The sequence below is a fragment of the Anomaloglossus baeobatrachus genome, chromosome 1 (genome assembly GCF_048569485.1).
Source record: "Anomaloglossus baeobatrachus isolate aAnoBae1 chromosome 1, aAnoBae1.hap1, whole genome shotgun sequence".
Classification (NCBI taxonomy): domain Eukaryota; kingdom Metazoa; phylum Chordata; class Amphibia; order Anura; family Aromobatidae; genus Anomaloglossus; species Anomaloglossus baeobatrachus.
Window position 1 is genome coordinate 866,383,549 of NC_134353.1, and position 21,182 is coordinate 866,404,730.

The following is a 21,182-nucleotide window of genomic DNA, read 5'->3' on the forward strand; positions in this document are numbered from 1 at the left end:
ACAACTATGTGGGTGTCATATGAGATTTCTGGTGAACGGTGTGTGAAAACGAATAATTTCTCAATTTTACCCAAAGGTTAGTGTATCAGACCTTGGTAAAAAAAATTGTGGTTTCTAAATAAATCTAAAAATGTACAGTTACACCTCTTGTTTGTAGACAAGGACATGACTTCTAGTGGTGGTGCAGTGGTTGCTGTCACACCTGGGACGTAGAACGTGGTAATCCCCATTTGCCCTCATAGGGGAATATTATCTGTTTTTATTTTTGTATACCATTATTCTCTGTGACATTACTGTCCAAATTTATGATGACACTGACTGTAATAATACGTCTATATTACATATTATCATGTACTTTGTACATGATAATTAACTACATACAATAATGTATTATGACATTACTGTGTGCATCATCTTTGCACCGTGACATCTGTGACTATCCCTGTGCTGTCATATTTGTTATTTCTTCTGTATTCTGGTGCCCTATCTTTTACCTAAACAGAGATAGCACTGTTTTTATACCAGTACAGTGACATTATTTATTCTTCATATGATGTGACATCACTATGTGCATTATCTCTACATTGTAATATTCCTGTGTTTATTATATAGTTTGTTATTACAGTTGGGTATATCATTTGAAATTCACATTCAACATTTTCTTTTTCCCACAAAATATTACTTTAGACCCAAATTTTGTATTTTCACAAAAGTAAGAGGAAAAAATAGACAGTACAATTTGTTGTGCAATTTCTCCTGAGTACACCAATACCCCATATATGGTACAAATCTACTGTTTGGGCGTAAAGCAAAGCTCGGAAGGGAAAGAGCGCCATTTGACTTTTAGAGGGCAAAATGGGCTGAAATAGATTGCTGTTGCGATTTTGCCGTAAGTGACCTCATTTTGGAAACCACACCCCTCCCAAAATGTATCTATGGGTGTGGTGGGCACCTTGAACCCTGCTTCACAGAATTTTAGATCATTGAGTCCTGAAAATAAAAAAATCCCATTTTTCCCTGGAAAATGTTGCTTTATCCCCAAATGTTTTCATTTTTACAACGGTAAAAGGAGAAAAGAGCACCATACAATTTGCTGTGACATTTCTCCTGAGTTCACAGCGTCAAAGTTTCAAATAGAAGTGGACTCCCACGCTCTCCCAAGAAGACGGGACTTCTGATCAGCGCTGACAGGGCGGACAGGTATGCATTTCACCGCTGGTGATGTTGCATTGAATAGCATGTTAGCACACCCCTGTGGATGTGCTAATATGCTGAGAGGGTAGAATGAGTGCCTAAACTAATGCCCTTACGACTAGTACCTGGCCTCATTAGCATATCATAAAGGATCTTTAGAAATACCTTTTCTAAAGATCTCTTTATCTATGCTACTAGATATAGGGAGAGTTAGGCAGGGATTAGCAATATCTATCCAGAACTTCTTGTGGTTCTGGGTGCATATTGCACCTAACAGGTTCCCTGTAACCAGCTGCCAGGCAGCCCTACATATTCATGAGCTCTGTATAACCCCACCCCCACCACTGATTGGTAGCATTGTGTGTACACTGTACATGGGCAAAAAGCTGTCAATCAGGGATATGGGCAGGGTTATACAAAGCTCAACATTCAGAGAAATGATAGATCTGCAGCAGATAAAATAATGATTTTATCAAAATGACAACATGTATTCTACATCACTGTGTGCATTATCCCTGTACTGTATTATTACTATATTTCTTTTATGTGTACTGTGACATCACTCTGTGTATTGTTCCTGTTTTGTGATATTGATATGTTTATTCTATATGTGCTGTGATATCACTGTGTGCATTACCCTTTGTACATTACCCTATGTTTATTACCCCTGTGGCGGGGAGTGTCCATTATTCAGATTCTCTCTCATAGATACTAAAGTATTTTAAATTTTATGATGTTGAAAGTCCTATTACTTATCTCAAAATGCTGACGTTGAAATTTCAAGTTCTGCCTCTGCTGGAATCAGAAATCAATCTTCTGTTCGTATCTGAAGATGGCATGGTGCAGGTCGTGTCTCCCCATCTATGACTAGGACAACATTATTATTTTGTTTCTCCCAGCGAGAGCAAACAATCTTTTTCTAACTAGAAAACACGATTCCAAACCTTTTATTCTTTCCCTCACATGAGCTTAAGAGGTCATTCAGGGAAGTGATTATATATACACTGGAGATCAAAATTATAGAACAATGTATGGTCACTTGCTTTTTTCAGAAATTATGTAATCTACATTGATCAACATTTGAAAGTTTTGTGTAAGGGGTACACCATGCCACTAGAACAGGGTTTTACACAATATCCAAAGTTTATCAACATAAAACCTTTATTTTGCCCAAAATGTGATGATCATAATTAGAGAACAGCAATGACTGTAGCACAGAGAAAGATTATAACTACATTTTCTGAAGGTAACAACAGTCACCAATCAGTAGGACGTGTACAGGCCTTTACTTTGAATGACTTCAGCACATCTGCGGCCACAGGATATCACTAGTCTCTCACACTGCTCTGATGTGATTTTGCTCCACTCTTCTTCCAGTCTCTTCCACAGTTCTTTGACTGTTGTGGGTTTCTTGGCCATAACTTTGTCACCAAGGATTTTCCAGAGGTTTTCTATTGGGTTTAGATCAGGACTCTGGGCTGGCCATTTCATTGTTTCAGTGTTTTCTGTTTTCAAGGAACTGCTTTATCCATTTTGCTGTGTGACAGTGGGCATTGTTCTGCCTGCATGAAAATTCCTGACTGATTGAGTAATTAACACATGCAAGGAACCGCGTGTTGTTGAAGAAGGTTCTGATACACACTTGCATTCACTCTGCCATGTAGCTGTATGAGGTCCAACTCCTGCTGCAGAAAACATTCCCCAAACCATGACCCTTCCTCCACCACCTTTCACTGACTTCTTAACACACTTTGGGTTCAGTTTTTCCCCAGTTTGTCAACGAACATAAGTTTCCCATCAGACCTAAATAAATTAAACTTGCTTTCATCACTAAAATGAACTGTGGACCACTTCTCCTCTGTCCACACAACCTGCTCCTCACCAAGGGTGAGTCTAGCCTTTTAATTCTTTCTGCTAATGAGAGGTTTGGGCACTGCAGAGTGGGCTTTCAGTCCAAATGTTCTTAAATGTTATGACACAGTATGACGAGACAGGTCCTTACCATGTTCAGTGTTGAACTGGCGAGTAAATAAATGAGCATTTCATACTTACCGGGCTCTGTCATGGCGGCACACTGCTTCCGGTTCGCACTTTCACTTGCTGTGCTGTCACACAGCTTTCCGTGTTTTCCCCGCCCACCTGCCGTCCTCTCAGCTGTGATTGGTTCCTGGCTGACGCGCCCCCAGACTGTGACAGTCTCTGCCGCGGTCATCGCTTATCGCAGTCAGTACTATGCTCAGAGCGGGCAGCCGTGCTCTATAGCTGCTCACTCTGACATGTAGCAGAGCTGGATGTGTAATCGCTGGATCTCGTGTGGATTACGTCGGAGGGCTGTGTTAGGGTAATAAAGTGGTGAAGGAGGAGGCTGCGTTTGTACTTTATTTTAAATAAAGGATTTTCTGTGTCTTGTTTATTTACTGTAATTTACAGGCTTTCGATGCAGGTGTCTGATAGACGCCCGTGCGATCACAAACCTGGGGTTTAATAGCAGCCATGCGCTGTTATTAACCCCTGCTATTACCTTGATTGCCACCGCACCAGGGCAATCAAGATGAGCTGATATTGCACCGGAATGGTCACATCTGACAGATGTGGCTATACCGGGCGGCTGCGGGCTGAGGATATACCAGCCCCCGGCCGGCGTTATCATGGCTGGGAATGATAATTGGGGGGGGGACCGCATGTCATTTTTTTTTAATTATTTATTTAAATAAAAAAAAAAACGCATGCGGTTTATCTTAGGCAGCAGTCACAGCGAGGGACTCCCACAAGTCTGATATCGCAGCACAGCCGCACACACATCTGACAGGAGCGTGCATGTGTTTCTAGGTACATGCACGCTCATGTTCAAACAGCAGCAGGCTGTGCCGTGTGATGTCATGTCAGACCCAGATGAGTCTGACAGCGCATCACCCGCACACACATCTGACAGGAGCGTGCATGTGTTTCTAGGTACATGCACGCTCATGTTCAGACGGTGGCAGGCTGTGCCGTCTGATGTCATGTCAGACCCGCACGAGTCTGAAATTGCATCACCCGCACACTTCTGACAGGAGCGTGCATGTGTTTCTAGGTACATGCACGCTCATGTTCAGACAGCAGCAGGCTTAGCCGGGTGATGTCAGACCTGCACGAGTCTGACAGCGCATCACCGACACAGCTGCACACTTCTGACAGGAGCGTGCATGTGTGTGCAATTTAATCCCACATCTGCATCTCCTGGCAAAAAACAGCCAAAAACCAGCAGTATGAAAACCATTTCATTACCGTTTTCTGCCAGGAGATGCAAATTTGTTGGTGAAGTAATACACCAAAATCCTGCACCAAATTTGCACCTCCTGGCACAAGACCGCACAAAAACAGCGTCTAAATGTTTGTTTCTTTTTAACTTTAGGACCAAGGGATGTAAATTGTGTGATTATTACAATTTTACACCATATTACGGCACCCAATCTACACCTCCTGGCAAAAAAATTCCGCAAAAATCGCGGAAAAATAACCGCGGCAAAACCGCTGCAAAAAAATTGCGTCAAAACACTGTGTTTTTTGCCAGGAGGTGTAGATTGGATGCAGGAATATGGTGTAAAAATCTCAGCATCAAATTTGCATCGCTTGGCCCCCAAAAATAAAAAAATTAAAAAATTTTTGCTACAGTTGGAAATTTGGTGCTGAAAGCTGGTGCAGACGATTTCAGCACCAAATGTGCACCTCCTGGCAAAAAACTGCGGCAAAAAACGCGAAAAAATAACCGCGGCAAAAACCGCGGCAAAAAAATTGCGTCAAAACACCGCGTTTTTTTGCTAGGAGGTCTAGATTGGATGCATGAATATGCTGTAAAAATCTCAGCATCAAATTTGCATCCCTTGGCCCCCAAAATAAAAAAATTTAAAAAAAATTTGCTACAGGTGGAAATTTGGTGCTGAAAGCTGGTGCAGACAATTTCAGCACCAAATGTGCACCTCCTGGCAAAAAACTGCGGAAAAAAACGCGGAAAAATAACCGCGGCAAAAACCGCGGCAAAAAATTGCGACAAAACACCGTGGTTTTTTTGGCAGGAGGTGTAGATTGTAGATTAGATGCAGGAATTTGGTATATAAATTTCAGAACAAAATCTGCATTTCTTGGCCAAAAAAACTGCGATTTTTTTTTTGCTAGGAGATGCAGGTCTGTGAACTCAGTGACCTCCACCTGAGGTCAGGTTACCTGCGATCACAGATGAAGGACCGTGGGAACCTCCAGCTGTGACCGCAAATGACCTGAGTGACATCACCGCTCAATGCGGAGCTCATTCATTCTCTGAAGCTCACAGAGAGCGGTCGGTCGTGCCGCTCTCTGTGATATTCAGATGTAGCAGAGTTGAAGCAGCGAGAGACGTCGTATGGATTACGTCGGAGCTGCAGGATTTTGGGGTTAATAAAGAGGAGAAGCAGGGGTGTTTTGTATTTTATTCCAAATAAAGGATTTTTCTCTGTGTCTGTGTTTATTTACTGTCATTTACAGGTTTGTGTGATGCAGGTATCTGATAGACGTCTGTGCCATCACACAAACCTAGGGTTTAGCAGCAGCTATGTGCCCCTGCTAAACCCTGCTATTACCTCGACTGGCACCGCATCACGCCAGCGGGAAGAGCCAGTAGCGCACACCGGTATGGTCGCACCTAACAGATCAGCATTACCGGACAGCTGCAGGCTGGAATACCAGCCCCCGGCCGGCGTTATCTTGGCTGGGGATGAAATAGGGGGAACTGCACGTGGTTTTTTTTTTTACTTTCACCGGAATCACACATGCGAGGGGTGCACGCGGGTCTGCCATGGCAGCAGCCGGCAAAGCCTCGCACGTGTGACTCGGGGCACTGTATACACAGCACAGATACAACGCAACAGCTGGGGCTGCAGCCGAGCGCTATACCTGTGCTGCCGAGTGTTTACTACCATGAACTCAACTGGCCGACAGTGCACTGCTTTGCCTTTGCCCGCCCACGATTGGTTGCAGTTAGCTGACACTCAGGGTGGGGGTGTGTCTAGCTGCAACCAACGCGAGTCGGTGGGCGGGGAAAACAATGAATATTGAATTTTCGGCTCCGGAAGGTTACAGTGTGACCTGGAAGGAGTGTGCCGCCATGACAGCGCCTCGGTGAGTATGCCGCGCTCGCTCCCAGTCCCCTAGCCCCTCCACAAACGTTTTTAACCTCCGGATTCCGGTCCCCATTGACTTATATGGGCACCGGATTCCGGAGCGGATCGGACTTATTTTTAAGTCTGTTAACGACCCGCTGGCCCCGGATTATTGCCATCATGCTCAACTCTACTGGCGAGCAATTCCAGCAGTTGAAACGATACTCATGGAGATTCTCTGCATTATCCTGTCCTCTCTTGCATTAGTCTTTTGAGAGCGACCAGTCTTCTTGGGGGACTTAAAAGAGTTTGTGATGTTATAAAGATGCAATATTCTCTAAATCACAGACTTGAAACAGCCAACTTCTCTTACTATAGATGATAGGGTTACCCCTTTGGCCTTTATCTAGACAACCTGCTGCCGGAGGGTTTCAGTCACTTTGGAAAGGCACTCCCTTTTTACAAAGTCATTGCAAACTAGAAAGTTAGGCTGCCAGTTACATAGGGTTTGTCAGATAATTAAGAAAATTAGCACCAGGAGCCAGATTAACACCAATAACTTGCAGATATCTGAAAGTCTTCTCTAATTTTGATCCGTGTTCTTTTCATTTATCTTATTTACATTTTGATTATCTGTTTTACAATAAATTCAATATAGGAAATAAGCTTAAAAAAACTGCAAGTTTACTCATGTTAGGATATAATCCCATAGGACAACACAATGACCTTAACATTTAGGAAATTGTGTGTTGTTCTCTAATTTTGATATCCACTATATGTGTGTTGCAGATCACACAGAGACTCAATGCTCTTGGCTGATTGTCTTATAGACCAATGGCCTTTGTAAAATAAATTGCAGCAGGCACTTTTCTGGTCTGGTTTACGGACCAGACCAGTGTATGTAAATAGCAGGCAGCCCCTGCACCTGCCCTCTATACGGATGCGCAACAGGACAATTGCAAGCGTGACTTGCCTGACATTTAGTATGGCTGGCTGGCCATACACTGTGGCATTGCTAATTAATTTGCCAACTTATGTGAGGTTTCAGGGGTGTCCTATACATAACATTTATGACCTATTCACAAGATGATAAGGTGATCAATCTGTAATTGTTGAGAGTATGATTGCTAGCACGGAGATTCCAAGCTCCCTATACCACTCATCATAATTGTGTATTCGCAGTTCATCTTTTTTTGTCTTTTGTATTGTGTGGTGTTTGGTTATTGTGGTTAGTGATCAGATGCTGATGTTTGGAGAATGTGAGTATTAGAAGCACAGTCCATAACTGATTACATATCTTTTATACTTATTTTTTTATTCTAGAGGATTGTCAGTCTCCCAACATTCGGCATGCAGTTCACTCAGGAAACTTATTGAGAATTCAGCTGGATGTTTTTGCACAAGTGCGATATCGAGAAAATACAACAGACCAGTGGCACATAGTAAGTGGCAAGAACAGTCATTGTCTCCACATATTGAGAATGTGTCAATCACAAGACCTTGTGCCCACGTTGTCTTTTTTCATGCTTATGTCGCGGGCGGGGAGGGGGGCCGCTGCGCTCACCGCGCTCGGGTCCGGCTCTGGGCTGCTGCTTGCTCGCCGCTGCTCGGTTGCTCGAGCGGTGGGCCAGATCCGGGGACTCGAGCGGTGCTCCTCGCCCGTGAGTGAAAGGGGTGGTTTGGGGTTGGAGGGTATGGTCCGTGATGCCACCCACGGTTTGTGGTGAGGTTGGGACACCACCGCTGCTCTGGACGGGGATCCCGGGAGCGATGACAGGGAGCAGCCAAGATGTTTCTCTCCCCTCTGTGGGTAGGGGGATTTGGTGGTCCCGGGGCCCGGTGAGGTGTCGGGGGAGGCAGGGTTGGCGAGGTGCAGGGTCGCGGGGGGCAGCGCGGTGCCTGACGGCACGGTGGTACTCACTCAGCCAATGATGAATACAGAGTCTCCGGTAAAACAAACGGCTGGATGGACGGGTCCCGCAGCCGGCTGCGGTGGTTACTCCCGGACGGGTGGTGGTGGCTGCCTTTCCCTGCACCTGTTGTGTGTCTTCGGTCCCGATGGCTTCCCACCGGTAACCCGCTCCCCAGCTTGGATGTGTGCCAGAGGAGCCCCTTTTGCCCGCAGGCTCTGGCCCTGGGAATTCTAGCTGTGGCAGTAGCTGTATTTCCCTTTCTCGGTTTGGACGGTTGCCTTCTATCGGGTCTTTGCTGCTAGGAAACCCCGGAGGTTCCAGTCACTAGCGGATTTGACCAGTTTAACGGCGACTCCAAGCCTGGTCGGGGTCCGTAGGCCCTGCCGGTTCGTGCTGGCTTCTCTTCGCTCCCCAGTTCGGTACCGGCGGGCCACCGCCCGTCCCCGGTCCTACGGTTCCTCGTCAATCAGCCTCTCCTGCAGACGGCCACCACCATCTGCCAACCTTGCTCTCGGTGCCCGGGCCACGTACCCGGACACGGTCAGTCTGCTCTTTCTTCTCAACTACCACTTCTTGCTCCTTCACTTTCACTCTCCTTCACTGAACTCTAGCTCTGCCCGAGCTTAATTGCCTTCCTTTTTTGCCTCCAGGACTGTGAATTCCTCGGTGGGTGGGGCCAACCGCCTGGCTCCACCCCACCTGGTGTGGACATCAGCCCCTGGAGGGAGGCAACAAAGATTTGTGTGTGACTGATGTACCTATCTCGGGGTGTGGGGTGTGTTGTTGCAGTACCTGTGACGACCTGGCTTGTCCAGGGCGCCACACTTATTTCCTTGCTTCTTTTAATCAATAAAAGCAAGGAAAAAGCATCCCAGCAAAGTCTATGAGAATCCACCAATCCCAAACATCGCGGGGTTCACCCATCACTAATTGTTACATTTAGAACCTTCCAATCAAGTTTTATCATTGTCTTATTAAATACTGTATATTCCAAAATACTATTTTATTACTGAGGGTGGCAATATGCTAATTAGCAGGAGATTAGTCACTGGAGCATCGTTTTCTCTATAATCATTTTTTCACTCACCTGAGGGCATTTAGAGCCGTGAGGGAGTGCACTTCCACTATACATCGAAAAGAAAATTGCACGGTGACAAGGGAGTTCGTACTGAGCATACATCAGAATTGACAACCTGCAAATTCTCAGTAGAGCAGGGAGTAGCCCAACCCTTGAAACGGACATCACTGATGATGCTCCATTTCAAGGTGGGGACAGAGAAGGCTGCAGTGACCGCAGCCCCTTCCTCCTGATGATGTTTAGTTTGAGTATCCCAGCATGCACTGAAGTATCTCAAACAAAGCGCCATCAAAACGGAAGAAGGTAAAAAAAATAAAAAATAAAGCAGTTAGATACATTGGGTGGGAACGGTCTTGAATTTTTAATGAGTATATTAGAAAAGCGATTATGTTATTACAATAGATGGATATTTAGGATTAAAATCAGTATTCGTTTCAGACCATCCCTTTAATAAATCCAACACAGCACATGTTTACTATAAACATAGAGTCACTATTGAACAATAATTCAAAATAACTTTTCCTGCCAACAGATTAATGTGACGCACATGGCAGCCAATGTATCATTACCGGAAACACCATTACAGAAGTCATATGTCATTCAGCAAAGATGTTTCAAGGAATTTTGTTTTTATTGCAAATGGGAAACTGAGACAATCGTTCCACATGGTAAGGATTTTGTCATAATTTCTACATATCTGATTGCTTCATCCTGCACTCTCATGATAGCTCCATTCAGATATACGAATTGATGAGTTTAGAAAAACTGGTCAGACTTTTTAAGGGTTTTATTTTTATTCTCCCAAATTGTGTGTGGGTTAAAATGGTTATCTGGGATTTTATTTTTTCACTATGTGTCTAAAAACTAATATGCCGCACCCACGCCAGCAGACGGGCTGCTCGGATCCGGATCCACAGTGGCTCGAGGGTATTCCGGACCCGGGGGTCGCATGGACACTCAAATAAAAGGAGACGTATATGTACGGGGATTGCTGTAAATACTTTGTGACGCCACCCACAGTGTGTGGCAAGATGTGGTACCACCGCTGCTGTTGGGCAGCACACGGGGGCGATGGGATAGCAGCTGGATGTTAATCTCTCCATGGGTAGGTATGGTTGCCCCGGGGCTCAGTGTCCAGAACACGGGGAGTGATGTAGGCCGGAGATGGCGTGCCGGGCCAGACCGGGGAGTGTTGGTGTACTAACTATGGAATAATTACACACAAGTCCGTTGTGTCCGATTGTACTCGGGTCTCACACCCGGCTGTTGTACCGTTGTCCCTTCCTCCGGCACTCTGTAATTTTCCTCGCTTTCGGACGACTCCGTCTGGAACGGAGAAGTCCACTCCCGGTATATTTTGGTTGGGAGACGTGCCCGCGAAAAGTGCCCCTTGGGATTTCAGTGGGTGTTTGCGGATACCCTATCCCCCGCGGTGGGCTGCCGTTTCGCTCTATCTGGGCTAACACTTCTGGAGCTAGGCTTGAAACCTGCTTCCGGCCTGGTGAATTAGAGAAGGGGCTTGCAACTGTCTTCTAACTAGGGTCCTTTGACCCCGCCTGTGCACGGTTTCCGGACCGGATCTCCGCTGTGTACTTCTGTGACCACCTGGCAGCACCAGGGCGTCACACTAACAGGTAGTTACTAACAGAGACAACTACCTGCCTGTTGTTCCTAGCAGCGGCACAGAGAGGTCATTGATTGATCTTGCTGGCAATTTAGCTGTTCCATATCTAAAGAGCAGCTCTTCTTCTTACAGGCTTCTTTATCGAAGGGATGTGACTGCCGGTGACATGCTGATTGATAGTTGGCTTAGGACCTGGCTGTTAATCAGCATGACATCAGCCGTCACGCCCCGTCAACAGAGCAGAAAAGAAGATTTGTTGATGTGACGTCAGCAGAAGCCACTAAACTGCCGGATGGAACAGTTTCAGAAATGAAAAAGCAGCTTGCAGTGAACTGGACACCACATTTAGTCCTGTACATAAGGTTTCCTTGCTAGATGGTCAAGGCTGAGTAAAGCGGGGCATACATGTTATATACGGTGTCAGGTCTTTTTGTACTCTCCTTACATCTGCACATTCAGCTGGGCCAAACATACATTTATTCAATGGGAAGATACCTGTGAATGTCTTAGCACTGACAAACACAAAGGATTGGCCATGTTGTACTCAAACATGCATGATCTTTGATGTTAGGGGTTGGAGGATAGTTGTACATATTAGACAGTCAGATAGTCCACCATCAGCTGGGTTTACTGTTGTTCTTATAATGTGTGTAGAGGCATTAAGATGCATTTATGTGAAAATGAACTTCCCTTTACAAATAATGTTACTTTATTACCTGTTTGTGTTTATTCATTTTAGAATTATTAGGAGCCCCGGATATCACTGTCACCACTGAAAAGTCATCACCAGGAAAACAAAGACTAACTATTCAGTGGAAGGTACTAAGAGTTCCTTGGTTTCTATGTTTTGCCACTGTAGTGCATAGCCTATAAAAAATTCTGGAGAACTTAAGACTGACATTGATAAATCTGAATATAAAGTCTACCTCCAAATGTTAACTCTATTTTAGCCACCCCTCGGACTGCACTCGGATGGCACCGGAGTGCAGTGCGATAATCACATCAGCTGACAATGGAGAATATGAATGTTAAGGAGACTGAAAAGACAAAAGGCACTAATAGGATACTAATGTTAAAAACTTCCATAGAATAAATATCAGATGTGCTCACCTGATATGAAAATAATCACAACTGCTATTGAAAGCGTGTAGGTTATGGATGCAGCAGGCACCTTGAGAAGTTAGCGTCAAAAATTCAATTAGAAGTGGACTCCAGCGCTGTCATAAGATGGTCAGCAGTAATGGTTAAACGTGATTTTATTACTCGTTTCAGAGATCACATTTCCTTCCTCAGATGAATCACATATGGGAACTGGCATTGGTTGTCTGGCATAAGGTCATATGGAGAATATGTAACTTACTGTCTCGGGGACCGAATTACAGGACCGGGACACCTAAGCTGACTCCTGACCCTCAGACTGCGTACCCTGAATTGTCCCTCAGCTCAGAGGTACGCTTCATGGTAGTGAGATCTGAGTTACCAGCGTTTCCCTGACTCCTGTCCCAGCCCTCATGTAATTCCCCTCCCCTACCTCCACCCAAATGGTGAGCTGAAACCGTAAATACAAATCCCTCAACCAGAGACGGAGAAGGGAAAATGACAACTGGTACACAAGTCAATCATACACAAAGGAGCCACTAAAAGTGCACAAGGGGAATCAACATAAAAGTAGGGAAGTAATAGGGAAATAGGGAAGTAAACAGACTACTGGGAAACTTCCAAACCATTCAACCAGCACCCCACAAACTGCTGCACCAAGCACCAATGCTGCAGCCAACAAAGCAAGTCACAGAGAGAGGGATTCACCAGCTCCTTTCTCCACCTGGCCAAGATTCCAAATGAATGAAAATAACAGGCACCCCCTGCTGGAAGTACAGGGTACGTATAGGACCTGGGAGTGGTCCAATCTGGAAATACCTGATCAAGAGTCACAAGTAGAGTTGAGCGCAGTTCGTGGTTCTCCAGTTCGCGGTTCGAGGGATTTTGGGGGCTGTTCTAGATCGAACTAGAACTGGAGCTTTTTGCTAAAGCTCGATAGTTCTAGTTACGTTCGAGAACGGTTCTAGCAGCAAAAAGCCAAGCTAATTACTCTGTGACTCACACTATTATAAAAATTTCAGTGTATAGTGTGCGGGAACAGCGCATTCAGATCACTGCTGCTGGGATAATGGCGATCGCCATTTTTTTTTTTCCTTGTCTTCCTTCCCTAAGCGCGCGCATGTAGTGGGGCAGGCCAGCATGTCAGCCAATCCCAGACACACACACAGCTAAGTGGACTTTTAGCCAGAGAAGCAACGGCATGTGTGATAGGATGTCCATGTCACATGTCCCTGCATTATAAAAACGGGTATCTGCCCGTCCGGACGCCATTATCTCTTCTACGTCTGGGTGTCAGTCACCGCTGGTGTAGCTCCTGTCTCCGATACTGCTGTGTACGCTCTATACACAGCGCTATACAGAATAGGGATAGAAGTTTCTATTAGCCCTTGTAAGGGCTAATAGCAGGCTCAGAGCCATAGGTGACAGTCTTGTCCGTGAAAACAGATTTTAACAGCTACAGATAACAGCGTCTGTGTAGCTAAGGTCAGGGACTTCCTCGCTGCATTTCCCCATTAGGAGGGATAGAAAGTGAGGCTTCCTTTCCTCTACCCAGACCCACAACCCTGCCACTGTACCCTCCTGCCCTTTGCACACTCAAGCTCATTGTTACTAAGCCATTATACTAGCAAACACTGAGTAAACGTAGTGGCATCCTAAAAGTGGCTGTTGGACTTCCATTAGTGTCCCACTAGTGCAAATCTATAAGCAACACCTCTGCATTGCACACTCAAACTCATTGTTACTAAGCCATTATATTAGCAAACACTGAGTAAACATAGTAGCATCCTAAAAGTGGCTGTTAGACTTCCATTATTGTCCCACTGGTGCAAAGCTATTTGCAGCACCACTGCATTGCACACTCAAACTCATTGTACTAAGTTGTACTAAGCCATTATACTAGCAAACACTGAGTAAACTTGGTGACATCCTAAAAGTGGCTGTTGGACTTCCATTATTGTCCCACTGGTGCAAAGCTATTTGCAGCACCACTGCATTGCACACTCAAGCTCATTGTTACTAAGCCATTATACTAGCAAACACTGAGTAAACTTAGTGGCATCCTAAAAGTGGCTGTTGGACTTCCATTAGTCTCCCACTGGTGCAAAGCTATTTGCAGCACCACTGCATTGCACACTCAAACTCATTGTTACTAAGCCTTTATACTAGCAAACACTGAGTAAACTTAGTGGCATCCTAAAAGTGGCTATTGGACTTCCATTATTGTCCCACTGGTGCAAAGCTATTTGCAGCACCACTGCATTGCACACTCAAGCTCATTGTTACTAAGCCATTATACTAGCAAACACTGAGTAAACTTAGTGGCATCCTAAAAGTGGCTGTTGGACTTCCATTATTGTCCCACTGGTGCAAATCTATTAGCAGCACCTCTGCATTGCACACTCAAACTCATTGTTACTAAGCCATTATATTAGCAAACACTGAGTAAACTTAGTGGCATCCTAAAAGTGGCTGTTGGACTTCCATTAGTGTCCCACTAGTGCAAATCTATTTGCAGCACCTCTGCATTGCACACTCAAACTCATTGTTACTAAGCCATTATACTAGCAAACTATGCTGCCAGTTTAAGGGCCGTAGTTGCATTGTCAGGGATAGTTATTGTTGTTTATTCTGCTGTTAATAAAGATAGACCACCGCTGCAATCTACACCACCTCTCAATTTTTACTACCACATTTTAAGTGCACAAAATTGTCGCAATCAAAACAGATGCTGGTGGAAAGGGGAAGAGGCGTGTTGGAAAAGGAAAAAAAGGGTTTGTCCGTGGGGAAGGTGGCAAAGCTCCATTAACATCTGCTGAAGATAGACCATCTTCCAGCAAAAGTAAGATGTCTACTACTTACCGTGGACAATCCGATGTGCTCCCTTTTTTACGGACACGAACAACTGAAACAAAGGTAGTTGATGGCCAAAAAAAGAAAATGCTTGAATGGATCTCAAGTTTTCCAACAAGTGCCCTCTCCGCCACCTCAACTACCGCATCCAAAAAACACCAGTCCTCTGAGTTGTCATCCCAATCACACTTGCTTTCTCCCAGCTCTGACGTCTCCATCCGCCCTGCACAGTATGGTGGAACTGAGATGGCTGAGTCTGCAGAGCTGTTCAGTCACACTATAGCCTGGGGATCAGAGGTCTGCTCCCAAGCTACAGTGAGTACAGACCAGGAAATGGTCTGCAGTAATGCCCAGAACCTTTGTGACTCTGATTCAGGCCGTGAGGACCAAGTTTCTGAGCATAATGTTGACCCTTATTCACAAACTGTAACACCTGTTGTTATAGACAATGAGGAACATACTGATGACGATGAGACGCAGATACCAGATTGGGATGACAACTTAAATATTGGTTCACGTCAGGAAGAGGCTCGGTCTGAGGGTGAGGGGAGTGCAAACACAACAATTGATGAGGAAGTTCTAGATCCCACCTACTGTCAACCCACAGTCAGGCACTCGAGGAGGTCAACAGGGGCGGTGGAGGAGGATGCTACTGACGACGAAGTTACCTTGCGCCTTCCTGGACAGAGGAGTAGTACTGGTAGCACATCTACAACTGCATCCTCAGCCACCACTCTGCCTCTGAGCACTAGTCGGGGGGGCTCAGCAGGTCGCATGCCCTCTAAGCCTTGCCTAGCCTGGACCTTTTTTGACATAGAAAAAGATCGCCCAAATCCTGTGATATGTAAAATTTGTCGTGATTCTGTTAGTAGAGGGCAAAACCTCAGGAGTTTGACAACTTCTTCCATGAATCGTCACATGAATAAATATCATATGTTCCAGTGAGAAGCTCACCGTGCTGCAATGTGGTCTAGCGGAGCAAACCATCCACCGCCTGCCCCTTCAAGTACATCCGCGCGCTCTTCATCTTCTAGGACTGTGGGGACAGCTGTCACACCTGGTTTTCCACGCACAACTTCCACCACTGTAACCGCAACAGGCAGTTTGCTTGGTAGGTTGTCATTTGATTTGGAAAGGTAAACAAGTGCGTGTGAACAGCTCTCTCAGACATCGATAGCATCAACGTTGGATGAAGGCAACATCATGTCTACGCCTGCACTTTCCTCACAAACCTGCATTTTTTCATGGACACCCTACTCAACACCGTCTACACACAGCAGCCAGATCTCTGTCCCTCAGATGTGGACAAATAAAAGGCCATTTCCTGTGACCCATGACAAAGCTAAGAGGTTGACTTTATCCCTCTGTAAGCTCTTGGATACCGAAATGCTGCCTTTCCACCTGGTGGACACACAGGATTTTAGAGACCTTATGTCTGTCGCTGTGCCCCAGTACCAGATGCCCAGTCGCCACTACTTCTCTAAGAAAGGTGTGCCTGCGCTACACCAGCATGTCGCACACAACATCACCGCTTCCTTGACAAACTCTGTGTGTGAACGGGTGCATTTCACCACCGATACTTGGACCAGTAAGCATGGACAGGGACGTTACATGTCGCTGACTGGGCACTGGGTAACTATGGTGATAGATGGTGAAGGGTCTGCTGCACAAGTCGTGCCGTCCCCACGACTTGTGTGTCAATCCTCTGTCTGTCCAAGTTCCGCCACTGCTTCTGCCTCCTCCACCTCGTCTGGGTCGTCCACCTCCGCCCCAAGCCTGCCTGGTCAGGCCACCAGCGTTGTAACTGCTCAGAAGGAATCACACACCCCTCATTACTATGCTGGCAGCAGAGCACAACGGCATCAGGCGGTCTTTAGCTTGAAATGTCTTGGAGTCACACAGCGGCTGAGTTGTGGGCAGCTCTGGAGACTGAGTTTAATAAATGGTTGTCTCCACTCAACCTGCAGCCTGGTAAGGCCGTGTGCGACAATGCTGCAAACCTGGGTGCGGCCCTTCACCTGGGCAAGGTGACACACGTGTCTTGTATGGCTCACGTGTTGAACCTTGTTGTCCAGCAATTTTTAACACACTATCCTGGCCTAGATGGCCTTCTGAACAGGGCACGAAAACTGTCTGCTCACTTCCGCCGTTCAACCACCGCTGCTGAGCGACTTGCATCGCTCCAGACGTCTTTCGGCCTGCCGGTTCATCGCCTGAAATGCGATGTGCCGACACGCTGGAATTTGACTCTCCACATGTTACAGTGACTGTGGCAGCACCGTCGAGCCCTGGTGCAATACGTCATGACGTATAGCATGGGTCAACGAGATGCAGAGGTGGGGCAGATCACCCTGATGGAGTGGTCTCAGATCAAGGACCTATGCACCCTTCTGCACAGTTTCGACATGGCGACGAATATGTTTAGCGCTGACAATGCCATTATCAGCATGACAATTCCAGTCATTTACATGCTGGAGCACACGCTAAACACTATTCGGAGTCTGGGGGTGGGACAACAGGAAGGGGAGGAACTACAGGAGGATTCATATGCGCAAGGGACAACAACATCACCAAGGTCCAGACGTTCATCATCACCAACGCGGCAGGCATGGGACCATGGGGGACAGGGATCAACAAGGGCGCATAGTAGCAGGCAAAATGTTGAGGAAGGTGCAGGAGAACATGAAGAAATGGAGGAAGAACTGTCCATGGACATGGAAGACTCAGCGGATGAGGGAGACCTTGGTCAAATTTCTGTTGAAAGAAGTTGGGGGGAGATGTCAGAGGAAGAAAGAACGGTTAGCACCTCTATGCCACAAACACAGCGTGGACTTGGTCCGCATGGCTTGCTGCACTACCTCCAACATGACCCTCGTATTGTCAAAATTAGAAGTGATGATGAGTACTGGCTTGCCACACTATTAGATCCCCGGTACAAGTCCAAATTTTGTGACATAATTCCAGCCATAGAAAGGGACGCACGTATGCAGGAGTATCAGCAGAAGCTGTTACTCGATCTTAGCTCGGCTTTTCCACCAAACAACCATGGTGCAGGGAGTGAATCTCCCAGTTGTAACTTGACAAACATGGGACGGTCTCGTCATCTTCAACAGTCTACCTGTACCAGTAGCACCGTATCTGGTGCTGGTAACAGCAATTTTATTGAATCTTTTCATAATTTTTTTAGACCCTCTTTTGCAAGGCCACCAGAGACAACAAGTCTGACACATAGTCAACGGCTGGAGAGGATGATACAGGAGTATCTCCAAATGAACATCGATGCCATGACTTTGCAAATGGAGCCTTGCTCATTTTGGGCTTCAAATCTTGAAAAATGGCCAGAGCTCTCCACTTACACCTTGGAGATTTTGTCGTGTCCAGCTGCCAGCGTTGTCTCTGAACGTGTCTTCAGTGCTGCTGGGTGTGTGCTGACAGATAAGCGCACGCGTCTGTCCAGTGACAATGTGGACAGACTAACGTTCATCAAAATGAACAAGTCATGGATCCACAAGGAATATACTACCCCTGTGTCATCCTGGGGAGAGTAAATGCTTGTGGATTTTGAATGTGCTTGATGCAAATCTACCCGTGAAGTGTACAACTGGGGCACAAGTGCTGCCACTGAAGGGGTGAGTGTGTTTGTGGCCCAATTTTTGGAAAAAAGGGAGACTCCGCTTGGAGTAACCCTTGCTTACATTGTTTTTAAAAATGATCCAATATGAACAGAGCTGGGATCAGGAAAGACTTAGCTACCTACCCCGATGTCATCCTGGGGACGGTTAAGGATGGCGTATTTTTGAATGTGCTTGATGCAAATCTAGCTGTGAAGTGTACAACTGGGGCACAAGTGCTGCCACTGAAGGGGTGGGTGTGTGTGTGGCCCAATTTTGGGAAAAAAGGGAGACTCTGCTTGGAGTAACCTTGCGGTGTTTTACATGATTTTAGAACGGCATGCCATGCCTATATCTGTGTCTCCTCCTCTTTTTCCTTGTCCAGCTCTTTTGTTTTCGCATGAGTATATGTCCTTGTCACTTTCCCATGTGTTTGTGTTGTGTTGTGAGTTGTTTGTCACCTTTTGGACACCTTGGAGGGTGTTTTCTAGGTGTTTTTATGTGTTTGTGATTGCCTCCCATTGTTTCCAATGCGGTTCGAGTGGTTCGCCGAACCGGTTCGCCGAACCGAACTCGAACGAGCCCTCCGTTCGTCGAACCGAACTCGAGGCGAACCGCGACCGGTTCGTTCATCTCTAGTCACAAGGCTGCTGGAAGGTAAACTGACATTAACCCTCTCCTCCCCAAAGGAAACGGAATTCATATAATCAGCAGAGTCTCACAAGGTGAAGTGAGACTCTGACCCAGAACCTGTCGGTAAACTCTACAACAGTGAGAAGACCATGACTCTTTCCAAGGGAATGTGAACGCTATATTATCTATATCTGTTTAGCTTTGTGGTCACTTTGTCTCTTTTCTTTCTGGCAGTACACCAGTCATGACTATGTGGACGGCTACTTAGTCGAAATACAGAGGCTTCCAAACAGCTGTAGTTACATTATCGCCTTTAACACCACAAATACTGAGGAACGTGTAAACCTTTCTGTGGCTTTCTTCAATGTCTCAGTAACGGCTTACAATAAAGCAGGGAGAAGCAGGCCCGCGAGCGCCGTGGTTCCTCCTTTGGATACACCAGGTAATATTTAATCAGCAGTTATGTGTGTAATTTGTGACCTAATTAAATATATATGTAAAAATCTAAACCATCTATTACCGGAATGGCCACAATATTACGCACTTGGCTAAATAACTTTGGAAGCAATTAACAAGAATTACTGTAATAGGAGGACAGTGTAGAGGAAGATATCCAGATACAGATATCAAGCTATAGCCAAACATATTGTATTTTCACGTAACCAGTAACTTCCCAGATATTGGGTTGATTATGGCAGATGCGCTGTTATCATAATAAAGCTCTGGTGCAGTTGCTTGATATTTGGTCTCATACTGGGTGATAGGCGGCATCATTCATCAGCACCAACAGAAAGAACTAATTATAATTATCTTAGTATCACGGGGTATGACATGGTAACTTGGAATGGGGGCGCCTAGACTGGTCCTCAGACTATGGGACCCTAAGTTGTCACTTATACCAGAGGTACTTCAGATGGCAAAGAGGTATGGACCACCAGCGTAGCCCTAATTCCTAAACAGCCCTAGTCTAACAGCCCCTATCCCCCACCCCTGGGGAGGGCCGGAACAGGAGTGGTGAATCCCACAAAAACAGACAGACAGGGAAAAACCAAAGCTCAAAATCACTACAAGCACACACAGGAGTAAAGATAATATGTGCTCATGAAAAAATATAGTGCAGGGAGGAAATAAACAAAAAACAAGTATATTTCCACTGCACACAAAAAGCACTCAACAGTTCACCAATAGCTGGATCACAACGCACAACAACTGGTATCGCTAGAGCAAAGCTAGAGCTATAATCAGCATGGAAGGACATGTTCCACCATCTTTTAAAGGGCGGAGGTGGCTAGGTCTTCAGCAACCTGTGACCCCAGCAGCAATTCACAGGCTAGCAGGAATTAACTCCCGCTAGACTGATCACAAGTAAGTACAAAACAGGTCGATGCCCGGCTCTGACTGAGCAACTAAAAAGCACCAGGTGGCGTCTCAGCCTCTGCAGTGTGAACAGGGTCTGAAGTCACCATGTGACACCTAGTGAGTGTGGAGCTGAATACTGCATGACATGTAGTCATTTTGGTGATACATGATGTTTTGGACAGTAGACTCGAAGGGGGCCTATACTAACTCTTTTCTCCTAGTCCATGGCGCCTGTCAATATCCACCTTAATGCAATGTTTGTGAATAAAAATAAAAATTCTAGGTCATATTAAAAGGCTCGTTGGAGAGTCACTTTTGACTTTTAGGATTGCTACTTCCAATAGGTGGCACTAGAATGTATCTCCTTCCTCCCTGAAAAGACAATCTGAATATTTCCCAGAGGAGCATTGCAGCTATAAGACTACTCACCACTGACAGCCAGATTGGTTTTTCAGTCTCTGCAAGGAGAAACCCTGAGACTGCCGTAGAGCTTCTAATTCAGCCAGATCAGACTTCAAAGATTGCACTGACGAGGGACAATCATCCCGAAATACCATGTGTGCAAATTGAGGTTCTGATCTGGCATACAAATCCTAGGTCATATGAAAAAGCTTGTTGGAGAGTCACTTTTGACTTTTAGAATTGTTACTTCCAATAGGTGGCGCTAGAGTTTTTCTCCTTCCTCCCTGAAGAGACAATTTGAAT

The 21,182-nt window shown here is 45.8% G+C and overlaps 1 protein-coding gene across 1 annotated transcript in view; it reads left to right on the forward strand.

Moving 5' to 3' along the window:
- The first annotated feature begins 6 nt into the window (after positions 1–6).
- LOC142255883 (interleukin-6 receptor subunit beta-like) overlaps positions 7–21,182 on the forward strand; it is a 65,503-nt gene continuing 44,327 nt past the window's right edge. Inside the window, exons 1-5 of the mRNA XM_075327362.1 lie at positions 7–76; positions 7,632–7,750; positions 9,832–9,967; positions 11,663–11,742; positions 19,353–19,560. Coding sequence (XP_075183477.1) covers positions 7–76; positions 7,632–7,750; positions 9,832–9,967; positions 11,663–11,742; positions 19,353–19,560 — 613 coding nt within the window. The remainder of the gene's footprint in view (positions 77–7,631; positions 7,751–9,831; positions 9,968–11,662; positions 11,743–19,352; positions 19,561–21,182) is intronic.